A 19,920-nucleotide genomic window follows, 5' to 3' on the forward strand; every position below is an offset into this window, starting at 1 on the left:
GGGCACTGCTGTCTCCTTGTCCACGGTGGGCTGTATCAGGTGGAGCCTCCTCACACCAAAGGGCAACAGACCTGATGTAGGTTGTGGCAATGCCATCTCAGGGCATTGTCAGCAGGGACTGTGCTATCCAAATAAAGTGGTAACAATGATCTCTTCTGTCAGGGGAAAATAAGTACTGGAGCAGAAGGACAGAAGGCTGCTACATGAACAAAGCTACTGAAGGTGTCCAGGTGTGGAGCAGGGTTGTATGCTGGAAGGAGGAGATGAAGAACCTCATGTTCATTACTGGTGATGTGAAGCTCCATTTCTGCCCAGGTTATCAGCTGAGGCACAAGGTGTAGCTTTAGCTTCCTAGCAAGCTATTCCCTGCTTAATACTCAGGAACACATTCTTATCTCCTTCGCCTTTGTCTTTGACCCCACCAGAATGCCACATTGCTCTTATACAACACCATAGGAGCAGTTTTTAGAGCTCAGGATACTGTCAAGACAGAGCTGTAGGGCTTCTACTGAGACATCTTGCTTTGGCTCCTCTAGTGAGGAATAGCATCAGTTCAGACCAGCAACTACACCAGCAGCACATTGCTGGCATCTCCTCCCACTCTTTGGATGGTACGCATCATTGTCAGAATTAAGCTCCATAGCCGCAGGCACAACCACAGGGTCAAACATAAACCAGTTTTATTATCTGTGTATTGATGCAATCAAAGTAACAGAGAAACAGAATTAATCCTTGCAAACTATCAGCCTAATTTTGAGAGCTTCTGGCCCTGCAAATGCCCTGATGATGTCCGCAGTGAGTAGAAATCAGGCAAGAGCTGTGGGATTATTCCCAGCTGAGTTAGGTGAGGATGGGTACTGGGGACGCAGGGCAGGAGGAGCACATGCTGCTGTGCTCCCTCACTCTCCTTAGAAGCCTCAGCACTGGCAGTCATGCTCTGCATGCCTGCCTCCAGCTCAAAACACACACTAAGTAAGTCACAACTGCAGGAGACAACTTGTTCCTGCTCATTAGCCCTAACATAGCCTTCACAGCTTCACAAGTAACAGCCAGTGAAATATAGACTTGTCCTTCCTTGTCTGCTCTGCTTCTATCATCCTTAAGGAAGAAGGGCTGGCAGCCAGGCCCTGAGGAGCAGCTGTCCCACCACATCAGTCTATGGCTGGACCCATCTCAGCCAGCTTCACTTTGCCAGGCAGCAGGTTGCCCCCACAACAGCTATGCCTGGGATTGCAGCAATTTAAACACTCATGCAGGGCCAGGTGCACCCTCTCCCCCTGACAAAGCAGCCCGAAGTTCCCACCCTGTCCACGTAGGTGCTGCAGGGCTCTTGATAATGCTTGGAGCTGAATCCACCCCTCCTGGAAAGAACAGTGCTCTTCAGGCTAACATGCTCTGCTCCACAGCAGGACTAATTTGTGCAGGCAGAGCAGCTTATCAGCATCATCACCTGCATCCAGGGTGGCCCTGGGCATCCGTGCCTCCCCTCGCTCTGGGGTTGAACACACAAACTCCAGCTGGTAGCTGCCCTGACTGTGCCCCACTACATCCCTGTGCCCCAAAGTGACCCCAAATTACTCTGCTTTATAATACAGCTCCCTGTGGTATCTGAGCAGCAATGGGGTTGGGAGGCAAGTGGTTCCATGTTTCCAAGAAGGATGTTGTTCAGCATAAAATGGTATTGTGATGGATTTTCCCATCTATCCCCCATCATTGCCCCTCTGGACTACCACCCCATGACAGGTAACTGCCATGAAGGGCAGGAGGTGGCATGCTCCTGAATGTTGTATAGGCTGGAGAACCCCATTGCCTTCAGCTCTCCATTTGTCACAATCTTCCAGCAAATGTGACAGCCTGGTGAAGCTGTGACAGGCTTCTGAGAGGCGATAATGCTTCTGTTAATTTTTCTACATGCACGATCCAACCTTTCCTAGTGTTTGCCACTGGAGAGAAGAGTTCATTTAGAGAGACGTGGGAGACAAAGCCATTAAAAGAATATCTATAAGCCTAAAGAAGAGTTACCAAATGGCAGAGCAGCAGAACGCTAATGCCATGTTCTTGGCAACTTGTGAATGGAACTGTACAGCTCATTCGAGAAGTCCTGCTGCAGTGAGGAGGATTGCCCTCTGCAGCTATGAAATATACAAATGTTAGTAAGGGAATTCTTAAAATCCTGTGCCAGGACTAAATTTATTTGTTCAACAGCCCCATCTGACCTCCTCCTGCTTTCACTAAGACTGAGAGGTGTTCCTTCCTTCCAGTGGGATGCAGAGTGGGTCTAAGTGCTGCCTCAGGGAGCTGGAAGGAGGTGGTAACTGTGGGTCAGACAAAGTAAGTCTCATCCAGTATCACAGTAGTATTTTTCAAGGGCTTCATCTGGTCATTTGTGATCCTACTTTTTTTTTTTTTTACTTTCCATTTACAATAACTTTTGATATATATTGTTAGGAAAAGTTTGCAAATATAAGAGGATTTCCTGGGCGACCACCAATCTAATGTTTTCTAAAGCCCCGTTCTGCCACAAAACCAAGTATATATATTTAAATATGTGTGTTTACATATCATACACATAATTTGTGCATTCCAGTAGCATTGATATTACTAGTGACATATCATTACCTTCCCAGTAATCTTCAGGCAGCTTCTCATAAAGCACTGCTGAAACCTCCTGAAATAGCAGCTTAAGAAAACCACCTAGCAAAGTCTTGCTTTTGCCTCCTGCTTCAGCTGGGAGGAGGGAAGGAGGGCAGCCAGTGTGAGCAACAGAAGGAAAAATCCCATTTGATCGCCCTTTTTAAGCAAGAGCAGGTTATGAGGATAACTTTGCCAAAAAACAAGTGAAATAAGTGACACATTATGCACGTTCCTGCTGCCAGATGAAATAACCAGTGATGGTGGGTCTTGTACGCTACAAGCACAGTCTTTGTACCCTACCATGGATGGCAGGTTCTCTCATGAGGATACTGGGTAATAAACCCCAGGGTGGGTGTTTGGAGTCTGTGTCCAACATACCACATTAACATCCTTGAGACATTTCCAAAAAAAGAGGGATCCTCACTAATCCCCTGGGCTTTTTTGGGTTATCTCAGTTCAGTTCATTTCAGCATCCTCCTAACTTCACCTTACTGGCAACGAGGTGTTTCACTGGGGGACTGTGATGCCCGAGGCAGAAGCACACACTCCTCTAGTTTAGCTACTCCTGCATCCATATCTAAACTCATCTTCCTACTCCTCTGCCCAACTTTTCTCCTTTCCAGTATCATCCCAACTAAAGCAAGTCAACAAATCAGTACAGACATTCATTTTATCTCCTCCAGTAAGGCAGTTCCGTGCTCCTAAAAATACTCCAGGAAATTGAATCAACATTTTGTAATTTGGCTGGTAACAGCAATTACCAATAATCAGCAGGAACATAATTTCCTTCATATTCTACTCTATCTGTAACGTAATTTCAATAGCAAACTTTGCTTTGCACACCAAACATGATCGACCATATGAGTAAAACACAGAGATAAAACAGTATCAAAAAACAGCCTTAATAAGAAATAAACTTCTATCAAATAGCAAGTAAGTGGCATTAAAACAGCCTTTTTGGAAGATAATATTATTCTTTTGTTCCCCTGTAAAATGAAAGCTCCATTCCTCTTATTAAGTGGCAGCAATGCTCAAAATTGCAATGCTAGTGCTTGGGCACAGTGGAGGCTGAAGCCATCATCCTTCCTGTCCCAAATCCCACTGACCTGCTGATTTACAATGCAGAGAACAAAAGATGGGGCAAGGTGAAGAGCACGCACAACTTGAAGGACTGTACAAATTTCATGACTGAAGTCTAGCAAACTATTTGTTTCATAGTGAAAAGCACTTCTGCAGAAGGAAGCCTGGCTCTGAAATAGGCTTTCTGGAGACTGAAAGAGTTCTTGCAGATAAAAAATGAGGAGTATTTTCTTCCTTCAACTTCACAAATTTCCTGTAGGTGTCAATGTTTTCCAAATCAACAAGCAAGTGACAATTTCATGCAAGGATTTTACTTGGAAGCTTGACCAAGTCATTACTTTTCCTTTCAGCCAAGAACAGCAGATGCTAAACTGCTCTGTTCAACTATCAATCCCTCATGGGTATTGATGATTGGATCAAGCCAGCTTGGCAAAAGAAAAATGCTATTGAGTTGTAGGAACACTTGCCATGCTCAGGAACTGCTCAGAAACCCTCCCTTGCTAGCAGCACCGATGTATAGGAAGGGCACCTTTTCTCTCTGTTCAGTTTTAAAGACATCCCTTACTAAGGCTTGGAGAAAGCTGCAGATTCTCTACAATACCTGAGTAAAAAAAGGACTGCAATCCAATTTCCCACTTCCAGAAGACCAGAATAAACACCCACTCGCACTAAACCCCATCCACTCTGGTTTACAAGTTGACTGTTTGCATCTTTTCAAAGGCAAGAAGAAAACTGATGAGCTCAGGCAATGCTAAAGATTATTTCAGAATAGAGGCACATAAGCACGCAAGACCCAGAGTCTCTAGAGAGCCCACCCAGGAACATTACAGTAAATAGACCTAAAATACATAAAACAGCATCTAATATCTATTGAAGAGGAACCATCAGAAGGGATGGATCATTCCCAGCTAATTTTAGTAACAAGGTCATGACAATTCCCTTTATGCAGTGAATAACATATACCAAGCTGGTCTTTAGCATTTCTGATCTTGGGGTAAACTTCGGGAAGCACACATAGATGTGGGGATCTTTTGGATGAGTGCAAAGCACACACCACTCACACTGGCAAGACTGTACCTGCTGCCAGAAGGCTTCATAATTAACCAGACTACTATTTTTTGAAAGCACTTGCTGCAAGGCTTCTAATTTGAAATTAGATTCTCTTTTCATCTGCTTTTAGACAGATTTTATCTCTCCAGAGCTTTAAAAGTCACACTGGAATAAGACTCAACGCTGGCTTTTGTTTGTACTTCCCAACAGTCTAAGCTACTCAGGCTTTTGAAAATGGAGTCGGATAAAACCCACCAGTGAGCTGTGTTCTTTGTACTGGTGCCCAGGGCCATCACTACCTGCTAGCAGGGGACCTTCCACAGGGGCTTCGTGCTGATCCCAAACACCCGTCAGTGCCAGACACTTGTTAGAAGGCTCAGAAACACCTCAGACCCCAGCAAAGGCAGTCAGAGGGGGCACTGAGTGAGAGATGGCAAAGGCAGGTGGAGCGGAAGGAAACATCAGCTGTTAATGAGCCTGTCACCTTAATTTGATAGCTTGGCACAGCCTGTGAAAGCTTGCTTCTCAGTGAGAGCAGTCAGGTGCCATATTTAGCTTCGAATTTGATGTAATGTCAAACTAAAGCACACCTAAAGCCCTCCCCTGCCATCACTTTTCACTGCTGCTATTGAATCTGCGATGCAGTCAGTGCAGTGCTCATTGTGGATCTATCCCCTTGCTGCCTTGCCCAGGCTTTGTGCAGACAAAGTACAGCCACATCAGGCTGCTGGGACCAGAGCAGAGGCAAAGCATCTACAACACTGGCTGCAGGGCTTGTGCTGGCCTCTGTGCAGCTGAACTTCACCTTGAAGAGAAAGGGGCTGTTTCTATTCGGTGCTAGAGCAATCACTGCTTTCCAGGGGGTATTTTGTATGGGAGGTGAAGCAGTCATGGCCCAAGCGCAGGGGATAGAGACATCACAAAGAAACAAGACACAAATCATTCCAGTTTCTCATGTGTAAAATAGGTGGATAGGACTATGCTTATGGATATTCACACAGTTGCCTTTCATAGCACAGCAAAGCATTTAGATAAAGTGGAAAATCTGAAAAGCCATTTCAATGTCCTCATATGTAAAAGTAAGCACCATTTCAGATCAGGTTGCACTAAAGAAAATGACCTGAAAAAAAACACCAAGTAAGAGAAGTCATAGTGGCCATCACAATGAGACACAAACTAAGCAGAAATGGAGATATTGGAAAGTTCTGCAAAGCAAGTTTCACTTTGCTTACCTCTCCAGAACAGCACTGCTACAGCACAGCCACAGCTACTTGCTGTGATCCAAAGGCCCTGTGAAATGCGAGGGCGTCAGCAGGGGGAACTTACTTGGTGTTGTCTGAGTCAATGGTATGAAAGAGCTTCTCAAGTTCTTCTTCATTGAGAGTCCCATCAGAAAAAAAGGCTTGGAACTCCTCCAGGGACAGTTTCCCATCGTCTGCAAACAGCAACAGAGCCACCGTTAGGGAACAGGCAAAGTGAGGGGCAAGACCAAAAATCACAAGTTATGCTCAGATATAAAGATTTAGACCAAAATTATCTCCAAGTACTTCTGCAGGACTGGCCCTCAACCAGTGCAGAGCTGATGGACCAAACAGCTCTGGAAGCACCAGAGCCAAGGAAGAAGCACTGCTCCTGGGCATGGTTGCACTGGTAGTTAGCAATTAATTGGGGTATTAACCAAGGCACGAAGTAAGCCAAAAGGGGAAAAGCCTGCAAGCTTCATCCTAAAAGTGACTGACATTTAAGAAATTATGGAGCGTTTTTTTCTACCCAATGTTCAAATTATGTAGGATGTAAGAGACATGTAATAGATAGGACTGGAATTAACATCAGACCCAGCAGTATCTTTTGCCACCTCCATTTAGCTGCACTTTTTCCACCACAGTACCTCTTCCTGCTCTGAACAAAAATGCAAAATAGCACCTACTAAGCATAACAAAACACATCTTGTTTAAGCTGTCAACTGTTCAAACATACAAGCGCTGCTTCACCTTAATGTTGTGCCTTTACTTCTAAAGGGACCTGATGACGCACAAAATCCATCTGCCTGGCCATACGGGCTACAGCTTGCTGGGTGCCTTTTGGCTAACCTAGCAGCAGGCAAAGCAGTTACAAGACAAAGGTACAACAATGTTCTTCTGAGCACCTAGAGAGGTAATTTCATCAGCAAGCTCCAAACTCAACCTTAAACATCTATTTTAATGCCAGCTCTGGCTATTGCAGAGGCACTTTAGCAGCCTCATCTGCAGCTGTACAAAGAGGCCCTGCAAATATCAGTGGTTGGGCAAAAGTGTCTAGTCTCAACTCAGAGACTGAAAAATAACATTTGGATTTAAAAATCTGGACATAGACTTTGCATGTTATTTTACATATTAGCCCCAGTGTTTAACTGAGCGCTGTGGACAGGTACACCATGTCTTTAAAACCACAGCTGGAAGTAAAGTCTGGAGAAAGCTCCTGTGAAGTTCAGCAGTAAAGCAATGAGAGGGAGACCAAAGAAACTCTAAATTTACCTCTATGTTTTTCTGGTGCAAGCTGCTGACACCAGTGTACAGCAGTGCCTGGGGGAATAACCAGCACACGTATTATTTAGAGTCTTTCCATTCATATCCACTGAAGATTCATAGACTAAATGCTGCCTACCTCACAGTAGGAAAATGTATCATTTATTATTTGATGAAATCAATTCTAAACCCTGTTGCTTCTCTTTCAGGAAATTACACTAGAAGACAAAATTAGCCAATTTACCACATACATATCAATATTTCTTTCTCAAAACTAAGTAAGTCTGCTGCTTCTAAAACATACCTGAATTGCCAAATGCTAGCCCAGCTTCTCTTGTCTGACACAGACAAATTTAAACCAGTGATAAATTTAGCCTAAGATAGCTATTTAATTGACAATTATGAAAGGAACACAGCAGGAGAACAGCATCTACAGCAACACTGGGTGAAAGGGGTATTATTTTCAGAGCAGCACAATGGCTACAGAGAGTGCACAGCTGCCTATATTGTGTTTCTGTGTTCCTTCCTCAAAACATGACCTCTTTGCAGCAGGCAAAGTGCAGAATACTAATGCACAGCTAAGAGGACGGGTCCCAGATTTGCTCTCTGTTTCTGATTAAACTAAAAACATCTGTACTTTAACAAGTACCTATTGCTTGAAGCATCCCACCAGTGTCACCTGGAGGTTAACCCAGTGGAGACACTCTGGCTGAAGGAGATAAGAAGACTGAGCCCCATCCACCTCCACCTCTGCATCTTGCAAAACTGGATGAGAAGCTGCTCCCACAGTGCTCTTGTTTATGCAGTATCCTAGCCAAGATCAGGGTTTGGCTTCTGATCCTGACTGGCAATGAATATATGTCTTCAAGCATCAAGATCAAAAGGATAACGGTATTTCTATCCCATGGGGGCTAAACAGTTCTTTACATACAGTATGCTTTTCCTCTGAACCTTAAATCAGTGCTTTTTCATCTCAGAATTGTCCTTCTACACAGAGTGCAGGCAGAATGAAATTCCCAGGAAAGTCACATAAATCAACTTACTGGGAAATAGAAACCATAAAATGAAACTACTTCTTTTTTTTCAGGAGAGTAATCTGAATTTACCATTTACTCACCTCTGAAAGGCACAAAGGTATTTCTGAGCTTAAGGAAAAAAATAACAAACCAACCCAAATCACGCAACTTTTTCCTTTACCTAGTTCATATCTAGGTGTTATTTTTTCTTGTTTTTCTTTTTGTTGGTTTGTTGTTTTGTTTTTTTTTTTTATTAATGCATGCCAGGCTAAATTTTTTAAACATGTTGGTGTTTAAAACATGTGCCAAAATGCTGCTCTGACTCCTGTCTTGGAGGTGATAACGGGGGAGGCAGGTACTAACCACCACAACAGGCTGGATCACTGAAAACAAACATGTGCCAAATTTTTGTTGGCAATTTAGGAGCTCAAAGTAACACAGGATGAGTGGAGGATCTAGAGGAAGGAGCAGGTGACAGTGAATTTTATGTCATTTCTGTGCTTTGGACACCCCACAGAGTTAGTTGGTCCCTAGCAGGAATTTGAATATAAGTGGAAATTTCACTTGCAAACAATGCCCTGCGACTTTCAGGCCCCAACAAACACCACCATAGGTTACCAGTCAGCTTAAAGCTGATTGTTATTTAATACAAGCTGGAATACTGGTCTGCAAAAACACAAAGCAAAAGCCTTCCACAGTAAGGAGATAATCCTTGGGATGCATATCTGTAATTGTGAAACAGTCTGAAAGCCGCAGGCTGCTGGAGCCCATCGGGCAAGGAAGTCTGCAGGGAACTCAGGTGATAAGAGGAAGCAGACCAGGCTGGGACTTGGCAGTGAAAATTAAAGTGGTAGAAAATCCTGGGCAAGGGGGATTGATCACAACATTATTGACACCAGGCCTACCTGTTGGCAGGTGATGTGATAAGAGTTGATGGAGGTGCTGTGCTCCAGGAGCAGCCTTATCAGGATAGTTACAGGAAAGCAGATTTTTCTTAAAGCAGAAGTGTCTGCACTTGCCAAAGAATGGCTTATACTTCCAGAAACTTGCTTTTTGCTAAAGGCTCCTGGGCTCAAGATATACAAGTTCTCCAAATGAGCTGGCAGGTGGTGTATCAGAGTGGCAGCCTCAGCTGCAGGGTTCAACCTCACCCGTGCCCTGCCCTGTTGGAGCTTATCTGGGGGCACTTCAGCCTCAGGAAGCTGCTTTTGATATGAAGGATAATAGAAAAATTGAGATTCCACACAAAATTTCACTAAACAGAATGAAGCTTCCATCAGTTTTAAGACCTAGAGAAATCTTTGTGAACTTTTTCACCTGGATGACTGTATTAAAGGCAGGTAACCTACTTACACCTGCTCTCCCCCCTCCCCTTTAAACACAGTACTTGAAGTCAACATGAAACCTAGCAGTGAGGACAAATGCCACCAACTAGAAATCACCTAAATTGGTGCTGATCAGCTCAGAAAGGAGGTAATCAGGCCACAGCTATTCGGCCACCACTTTTTCCTGAGACAGTAATCTTCATTCTACTCTTGCTTTTCAAAATAATTCAATCACATGCAAACACCAAAGCAAATTATTACCAGACAGAATTATCAAAGTTAAAATTAACTGAGGAGAGAAGGATGTAACAGAGAACATCAGAAAACACCAACTGGGATTTTATTATTCCTCCACTTGCCATCATGAGAATCTGAGGAGTGCAGGGGCAGTCCTTACGCCTTCTAACTCACAGGATCAGGCTATTCTCACCTACTAATGCAGCCAGGGGAAAAAATCAAAATAAGATAGTAAATAATCCAAAATATGTGGAATCAGATGGCTGAGGTTCTAGCAGCTCATTCAGCAATACAAACAGCTTAGAGCATCTACAAAATAAAGCCACTGTTCTGAGCCTGAGTTTGCTAAATCCATTATCAATTACATCAGGTTGAGATTGCTCATATATTTTCTAGCTATATTATAAATGTATTTCATTACTTATTTTTATTACTCTTTAAATTCTAAAGCATTTTAGGCCCCACTTTGTGTGCAAGCACCACCACAGCTATGGGTAAATAAATCAGATTTTTATTGTGGCCAGTGAATAAAAATGAAAGCTGTATTTTTTATTTCTTTCTTGTGTGTGTGTGTGTGGGCAAATACACAAGCCAATAAGAACATGGACTGGCTTCTACCCTGGACCCTTCCTCCAGCCCCATTAAAAGTCAGCAGGAGCAGCTTTATTCATTTAAATGAGTCTGGATACCGGCTTGAGTTTTCAGTCCAGGCTGTTAGGAAAAATTACGTCCAGGTCCACAGATCTGATTTATGAAGAACCTTTCCACTGGCCAAAAGAGGGGTGCGCTCACAGCAGCACCAAAGTCTTCTGCAGCTCCTATGCAACTTGCTGAGGCACACAGCAGCCAGCTGATAATTATCCACCCCCTTTGACTCCAGTATCACAGCATTATTTCAGGGGCGACTGAACTGGGTTGAAACCAGCACCGGTGATTCACCCCCAGCCTTGGCTGAAGGTGCAAAGCCACAGGAGCTCTGCATGAGAAGCACATCCCACATTTCTGTGGCTCCTTGCAAGGACACAGTGCCATTGCTGCTGAAACAGCCCCCAACAACGTTTTTGCTAATGAGATGTAACACACATCATTAAAAGGAAATTACCACAATTACTGCAATTTCCTAGCAAAAGGAATTTACTGAATGTCTCCAGAATTACCTTTCAAGTTAACTAATGCCCAGCCCAGATGTTTTCACAAGGGCTGGTACCAAACCAAGGAATCTGCATAGATAACCTGAGTGTCAGACTGATGTTTCATTATATATATACATATATGTACCAGTTGCTAATCTCTGAAACACTCCTGTGCATTTCCTAATGCCAGCTGGGATTGCTGATGGAACCTGACTGGTTGATGCTGGCACAGGAATACAAAGGCGGGCACAGAAGAAGCCACAGTTTCCCAATCAAACAAAGCCTTGGGCTGAACTTCACAAACTGGGGTTTTGCTTACTCAACTCAGTGGAATACACTTGATAAATGCTTTTCTTTGCATGGGGCATGATCCCCTCCTTCATCTTCTTGTCACTAATACAGTTTCAAGGTGGTGTCTCCTGTCTTCTGCCAGTGACCCTACCACAGGTCCCACCAGCCTAACCCACAGCACCCCTTTCTCTGGGGCAGGCTACGCATGCACAGTCCAGTGGACAATGCCACATGCAGCTCTACTTTCACCATCACTGTTTTCTTTTTGCATCTGTTATACAAATCTTTGGGATTTTTATCTTTCTGAGACATCTTTCCTGCCTATGCTCACACAAGGCCTTGTAGAGACATAAACTGCACATAGCAAATGAAAGAACATCTCTTAAGAAGACAGGCAACACCCCTCTCTAGTCAGTCATTCATCCTAGTAATAAAGACCAGCTCTTCTCCAGTAATTTGAGGGCACTCCTCTCTATATCAAAGCTCAGAGTTCATCAAACATAATATATAGCCAATTTTCCTTTCTGATCTGCAGCAGATGATGCAGCTTTGTGGTACAACTGGAACTGATGCATACTGAAAATCCTTCAGGTGCAGTATATAGCAGGACTGAGTCTCCTTTCTGTCGCAAATTGAACCTTTTCATTTCTCCTAAAAATGGGGATAAAGTTACTTTCATTTCAAAATGACCATATCAGTCAGCATAAGTTGTTGAGGAATGACTTAAAAGCTTGGTTCTTGTCTAGGGTGATGAGCAGCACTGCATGTAGCAAGTAGGGAAAGGCTGGCAATCTTCTTTGTAGGACTTGGTCTGGGTAGAATTGGGGATTTCTACTGTAGTCAGAAACCTGAATCTCATTCCCACCATAAATAGCCTGTACATCAGCAGTGTCCATTAACATGCCAGAATATTTCCCAAGCTGCTCAGCTTTTATCATCAAATCAAGCCTTTTGTCATCCTAAAATTAGAAGTAATTTTGAAATTACTTTTAATAGCAGCTCTAGCCAGGTATCAGATATAGGCTGGTAGGCAGGGAGACATGCAGGAGAGGTAGAGCATATTTTCTTCCTCTGGCTCTTGTGTGGACTCTACCTTTTATCACAGCTATTTTGGAATTTCTTCCAAAGAAATTTCCAATTTTTTAAATGCTGGGATCAGACTTTCCAATGCTGCAAATAGCCTGGCCAGGTTCAATGCAACTGCTGCTTAATACAAACTGTAACAAAAATTACCCAAACATTTAGAAGAGGATTCAGACAGAGATGCTAGCAGTCCACAAAGCTTTCTTGACCCATCATTTTCCTGCAGAAACCAGGAGGTAACTTGTTTCAGTTTTCATCTCGTAAATTAGATTATTCTTTTTTTGCAGTTTAGAAAGAAAATGAAAGTCAAGAGCTGATTTCAACTCATTTGCTTCACATCTGTAGCAGCACAAGGAAAACACTGAGTCAGCCCTTCCATGAACTGCTGCTCTGTTAATAATTTATGATGACCACAGGTGATCAGGCCCCTGAGATAATCTGTATGTGCACACGTTGGTTTAGCTATGGGCACACTAGTGAGAAAACATCTGGGAAAGAAAATGTAGCTTGCAGTAAGTGACCTCCAGGTAAGCAGTTCATGTTAAGAGGCCATAGGTGAACTCCCAATGCCTGCCTCTGGGCTCCAGCCTGGGCAGCTGAGAGGGGCCAGAGGAAGCAGCCCAGAGAGATGCACCCTAAGGGTACGTACTGGTCAGTGTGGCAGCACACCTCAGTGCTCCTCTGAGCTAAATATCATAAATATATTGCATATAATAAGCTAATAAATATAAAATGATTTGGGGCATACCTCCTTCCCCCTTTCTTCACTCTCCTCAGTCAGGAGATCTCTGTTGCCAAGCTGTTGCACCAAACCCAACTTACTTCCAGACTTCAAACTACCACTGCCTCTCAGTTATTTTTCATCTTAGTTGGCATCGGCCTTTCTCTTTATACTGAGTGCTATTAAATGGCTGACTGACTTTGAATAACTACAGCTTTTTAGCACCTTTGGTTTATTTGCCCATTTAAACTGTTTCCCCTGTGGTTTACACAAGCACATGCCACCACAGCAAAGCAGCAGATTCCATGCAGAGCTTGCAGTCTCCTGAAACAAATAGCCTGATTCTCCTCTGCAAAGGCTTTAATTCTCCATGTATTCAAAGATCTACCTTTCTCTCTCCATCATTATTCAGCCCCATCTTTCTTTGTCATCCTTAATGTCGTCTTCTTCATCCATTAAAGTACCTTCAGCATCTCTTTTCCCACATTTCCCTCCTCCTTTTACTTTTTGAACCCTTGAGAGTGACATTGCAGTTACAGTTGTACAAAACTAGAATTTCTGGTTTATAGGAGATTCAGTGGCTGCAACACCATCAACCTTTGGCCCCTACCACTTGATACCCCAAATTTCTGATTACTGCCCAGCACCCTTGTTGCAGAGCTCTTCTTCAGCCACCTCCCTTGAAACACTTTCATTTCAAAAACACCAGCAAGTTCCCCACTACCAAACCCCTGGTCGAAGCACATGAGCTACTGTCAGCCTCTCTCAAGATCTGGACTAAAGGGGAAATAAAACACAAAGACAGCACAGCTTGTCTTTAATACAAGACCAGTCTGTGCTCCAGTAATCTCAAAACTGTAAATCCTGACTTCAAAACTTCCTCCTCTCATTTAAGGCAAAATTCTCCCAAGGAGACCTTGTTAAAAGAGAACAGAACCTGCCTTTTATAGTGCCCTGAAAACAACTATTCTGCACAGGAAGTACTACAAATCATGAGAAATACACTATAATAAACAGTGGGAGAAAACCTTGTATTTGAATACTCATATTAAAATACTGAAGAGCATAGCTCCTATTTTCTTATGCAACAAATATTTAATTTCTATGCATCAGCAAACCACAGTATGTTATACATAATTTCCTGCAGGGTTAAGTACTTCTTTGTATGCACAACAGAGGTGGCCTGGGAATCACAGAGAGCTATTTAAATCTGCTACTGAGCCCTGCCACCATCAAAGCAGAGGAGCAGGTTTATCTTGGAGACTGTTTTGCAATTCCCTCCACACACATCAAGAGCTACAAATGGTTTGAGGCTGTTGCAAGGCTCTTATTCCTGCCATGCCATGGTCTTCCTTCAGATGCATCATATTGGATATGCTGAAAGGCAGAAAGCTGGGGGTGATGGGCAGAGACAGAGAACCATGGCAGCACTCAGCAGGTCTTCTACAAAGACTTGGGGTCTAAGGGAGCTCATACGTTCCTGAACTCCACATTACCTTCACTTTATCTGAACAAAAAGCCTCTGAGAATCCACACAGGTAACATTGCAAAGTCCCTTCTCTCCAGGGTGACTGAGAACAGACCACCGGTGCCTGACCTCCTGCTATCTTCAGCAGCAAAGAGGGAAACCTGTGTTTCTCTGTAGGGACAATTCAAAGTATCACATCTGGACCACCCAGCTTTCAGCCTCCTTGCAAAGCAGCAGCAGATGCATGCCTGAACAAGAAAGTGAGAAAGAAGAAAATTTTAGGCAGCAGGTTCTTTATCTTAAGTCAAATCATGTGGGGAACACCACTGCTTACTGGCAGTAACTTCTCACATGTTCTTTAAACACATTACAGTCTACACAGGACCCTCTCATTCCTGAAACAGCAGCAAAACAGGGAGACCTCTGATGACAGAGAGAGAACACCACATAAACTATGCTTGCAGCAATTCAGACCATAGCAGAGCCCAGCCTGCGGAGCTGTAGACCTTCAGCAATGTTACCAAATAAGTGCATAAATAGCAGGTTTTCTGACTACAGCACTGTCCAAACTTGGGGGTTATTTCACTGGAAGATCATCAAGGAGAGATATTGGCATCATATGGACCTCTTCTGCCAAATTAACATCACTTTGTCCGATTGAAGACAACTCAGAAAACAGATTCAGAATGGTACTGTGTGTTATTGTGCTGTGCCCCAGCTGGGAACAAACACATTAGCTGAAACATCCAGGAGCTGTCAGGTCCAGGCACACTGCCAGCATGTAAGTTTTCAAACTTGGTCATTGAACTTTGGCAGAAACATCAAAAAAAGTGAACCTGGGAGCAGATATTTGGAGGTTTCAATCAAGCTGAAGCAGAGGCTGACACTACTAGCTCCAGTACACCGGGGCTCTGCAACAGCCTATTAAACTCACACTTGTTGGAATGAACAGACACAGGCATCAAATAGCCTTAAACCCCCTCTGCTCACCATTAGCCAGCCATCCTCACTTGCTTTTTCCTCTGTAAGATGAGAAGATGTGCAGGTGAATATTTCAGAGGGCCAGGGTAGGGTTTGCACTGTTTTCAGGTCATTACACCCACCTCTCAGCTTCAAGAGGAGAAAAAAGGAGGAAGAAGCAGGTGTTTGAGCAAAAGAGGAAACTTTTATGAAAATGCATGGTGTTTCCTCTCCAAAATGTGGTCCTGGTGCGGCCAGGGCAAGGCAGGGAGAGAACCCCTGGGGTGTGGACTGCTCTCCATGGGGCTTGCAGCGCCATTGTCAATCTGCTCCTCTGGGATTGCTGCTGCCAAGAGCAGCGTCGGCAGGAGCTACGGGTGGCATTTCAGCTGCTGCCCTTCCTGGGAAAGCAGAGTGCTCAGTACAAAAATGGCAATGAATGCAACTGTAACATCTTGTTTGATTTCCTGAGCTGTGATAGCAGAAGTGGCATTTCAACCTAACTGAAGGGTTTAGTATAAAAGCCAGAACCAGGCCCCAGGGTACAAAGGCTGCAGCAGTTCCCTGTGGGATGGAGAGGTCTCCTTGTGTCAGGATTGAGTCACCCAGCCATGGACAAGTCTAAAACCTCACCCGGTTTCTGTCACTTGCACCAGTTACATTGTGATTTTGTTTCCCCCCTGTGAAATAAGCATTATTCTGTGCTTAGTAAAACACTCATAGCAGTGCTTTGCATCTGCTGCAAATGACCTTTTATTACCACTGGTAAGAGGAAAGCAGTGGCACCATGGCTGTTTTGATGCAGTAGCCACTGGAGCTGTTGACTGTTGATAAATTAGTAGCAAATTACCACATATTAGGGAGCTACAAACTCATCGCTTCCTGCAGTCCCATGGAACAATACCCAGATTGCATTGGCAGCATCCACAGTTTTCCATTCAGCTAACAAGCTGCGCAGAGATGAAGACAGCAAATTAACTCAAAAAAGCAGATCCCTCATTTGCATTCTCAGAAGGCAGAGAAAGTTACCCTACTGCATAGTCATTTGTAGCACACAGGACATCCAGCTCCTTGTGCCAGGACTCAACAGGTACTTGAACAGTAAATCAGAACCTTCGTAATTAGTAACTTGCTTCCTTGTCTTAACCCCTGAATGGTGAAGTTCAGGTGTAAATCCACAACTCTGATCTCTTGCAAAACAGATGTTTAGTTTCCTGAAACTCAATGGTCTCAAAATTCCATTGAAAAAAGTTTCAGGTTCTAAACCAAACTCCTGCTCATAATTGATGATCCCTCTCTGAGAAACCCCTTTGCCAACAGCTGTATCTCCTCCAAAACCTTCTTTTTGGGAGGTAATCTTTGCTCCAGGACCTGGTATAAACAAAAGCCAGTGCAGTCCCACCCTATGGGATGCAACATGCAGGTCTCCCACACTGCTCATCCTGGCTCCCTGTGGTTACACAAGGGAGAGCTGCACAGCAAAACCTTGCCTAATCCAGCACAGTTGCTCTAAATTTTATGCTCCCACTTAATCAGCTTCTGCATTTCTCATTTATATTATCAGAAAAAAATGTAACCCCTATGCTCGATGTCTCAAGCTATTTGTTCAGGGAAGGATTGGTGCCCCAGCCCTGTCAGAGATCTTTAATGTCTCTAAAGCAAACAATGCAGATCTTTTCCACACTCTTTGCTTCAGCAAGCCAGCTGAGCAGCACAGAAGCAGAGCCGTCCTGCAGGGAAGGTGCATCTGCTCTGACAAGATTGCAAAGAAAAAATCCTAACTCTGTTTTTCTGCTCCAGTGAATTAAACAAGTGCATCTTCAATCACATACTTTGCAGCACTAGTATATTTTCTGTTTAATTTTTTGTAGTTGTTCATTTCAAAAGTAGGTTAAAAAAAAATAAATAACTAAACACAGGACTCTTAGCAGGCTTTTTGGTTTTACAGGAAGGGAAAGATATTTTGCTCCATTTTCCACAGTGCCACATATTGTACAGAATAGAGAATAAACTATAGATGACAAAATATAAAATCAAACAAACGATGAATAAAATTAGAACAAGAGCCATCACAGCATCAACCTGCACAATGAAAACCTACCCCCAGACCCATGCCAAATGGGCACTGGTTTTACAAGTAGGTCACAGCACTGCAAAAGGCTGAGGCAGAGCATCCCCAAAGTACCCGTTCTGTATGATCCACTCAAAACTGAATTGTAAAAGCAGCCCAATCCCATTAGTATCAGCACGAAAGGCAGAAGGAAAGTTGTGTACCAAGTCAAGACTCTTGTTCTGAAGCACCCCTGGCACCCTTATCTCAGCATCTCCCCATCAGTTCCTTTCAGCTCCCATCCCCAGTATCGCAGCCACTGACTCTGGGGTTCTGCAGCTCAGCCCATCTTGCTTTAATTTGCCTAAATCTAAGGTGAGAGAAAAAAGCATTTCGAGGACAAAGCCATTGGAAAAATGGTCACAAGTTTTGTTTCTTTTTTTTTTTTTTCCCCAGGGGAAAATGAGGTAATGTGGTTTCTCTTCTTAAAGAAAATCCCACGTCCAAAGCATTTCAGGTTTTGTTTACATTTAATACCAACATTTCCCCTGAACACTGACAATAACCTCTCAATTTTTATTTCACCTTTCCACAGCAAACCTAAGTTTTCACTGAGTTCCTAAGTGTGAACTGTACCCACTGGTGCAGTTTTTCATTGAAAACTGAGAGACATAAATGCAGAGGAAGTTCAGGTTACAGCTAAGGAAGAAGTTATCCCCTGTGAGGGTGCTGAGGCCCTGGCACAGGTTGCCCAGAGAAGCTGTGGCTGCCCCATCCCTGGCAGTGTTCAAGGCCAGGTTGGATGGGGCTTGGAGCAACCTGCTCTAGTGGAAGGTGCGCCTGCCCGTGGCAGGGGGGTGGAACCGGATGATCTTAAAGGTCCTTTCCAACCCAAACCAGTCTGTGATTCTATGAACCAATGGGAGATGAACAACAGTGTGACTGTGGGCACATGGGGGCTGTTACCTAACACAACGCTGGTGAAGGGTCCCCCCACTCTCTCACCCAGTCCTGCTGCAGCTCACTAAAACATTTCTCCAGGAAACTGGGTTTCAGGAAGATTTTGTGAATTTTTAATACTGTGTCCTACATAGTTTTTGCTGAATCCACATTTTCTCCATGCTGTCTCAGCAGGACGCACTGCAGCTATGCAACCTGCAGCAGCATGCAGCCTTTCCTGGCATGACCATTGACCCAGGATCAGCCACCATCCAGGCTTAACATGGATTCAAGTGATGCACCCACAGGAGCATACAGCAACACTGCTAGTATCACCATGTGTAATGGGTTCAAACTTAAACAGCGGAGATTTAGGTTGGATAACAAAGAAGTTCTTTACTGTGAGAGTGGTGAGGGACTAGAACAGGCTATCCAAGGAAGCTGTGAATGCCCTATCCCCAGCAGTGTTCAAGACCAGGTTAAATGGGGCTTTGAGCAACCTGGTATAGCATAAAGTGTCCCTGCCCATGTCAGGGGGCTTGGAACTAGATATGGTCCCTTCCAACCCAAACCATTCTACAGTTCTATGATTCTATGTCCAAACCCATCAGCACAACACTGTTCGTAGCCTCTGCACAGGAAGCAACTGCTCTCTTTCCTTCTTTTCTCCTTAAGATCTTACAAAGCATGAAGGTGATGGCTGGAGCAGAAGGGGAAGTATGAGCAACCAGCTGGGAAACCAGTGCATTGTGCTGAATGAGGAGGAAAATGGCAACGTGGCCCATGTAAAGATACACACCTAGTCTGACACAAAGGGTGAAGCATGAACCACCTGTTTTCAGTAGAACTAAACTAACACAGGAGCATGGCATCACTAAGGGCCTCCCGTACTTACAGTGATGCTCGAGAGTTTACAAGATAAAACACACTAATTTGAACTTTCTTCCCCTCCCCAGGCTCTGGTAACAAAATCATTGGAATCCTTTTGTAGCTTTTTTTAAAAAAAGAAAGTAAAAAATCCCACAAAAAATCATCTAGATTTCCCAAAAATGCCATCCCAGGAAACACTATATAAGCTACTTACAGGAAATTACAAATTGCTAACATCTATTTTCCCCACGATTGGGGAGTTCTGGGACAGGGAGCACAGCCCTATTCCATTCTGCCAGGGACTTGCAACAAGAGTAAAGATAACCAAGCAACCAAGAAAGAAAAATCAGGAGTCACTCTGAAGATAGGCGTTTCACTGCAAGTTGCCCGGCTTGGCAATAGAAACACTTGATGGAATGCTTTACTTCTTTGAAATACTCAGCATTACAAGCCTTAGCTAACGGAATAGAAAATATTAGGTTTAGCCCTCAGTGGTACCTCCTGTGATATTCAACCAAACCCTCCTTACATGGAGGAGGTGATTTATTAGCACAGAATG

General features: G+C 43.8%; 1 protein-coding gene across 3 annotated transcripts in view; it reads right to left on the reverse strand.

The window, feature by feature from the left end:
* The window catches only part of NECAB2 (N-terminal EF-hand calcium binding protein 2), a 92,843-nt gene that overhangs the window by 33,053 nt on the left and 39,870 nt on the right, over positions 1-19,920 (reverse strand). For all 3 annotated transcript variants that reach the window (XM_061344092.1, XM_061344093.1, XM_061344091.1), the window contains exon 3: positions 6,091-6,199. In XM_061344092.1, the coding sequence (XP_061200076.1) occupies positions 6,091-6,199 (109 nt within the window). The remainder of the gene's footprint in view (positions 1-6,090; positions 6,200-19,920) is intronic.

This window comes from Neopsephotus bourkii, unplaced genomic scaffold (assembly GCF_033783945.1).
Source record: "Neopsephotus bourkii isolate Nb327-2 ecotype Australia unplaced genomic scaffold, CSIRO-AGI_Nbou_v1 NB_1863, whole genome shotgun sequence".
Classification (NCBI taxonomy): Eukaryota; Metazoa; Chordata; class Aves; order Psittaciformes; family Psittacidae; genus Neopsephotus; species Neopsephotus bourkii.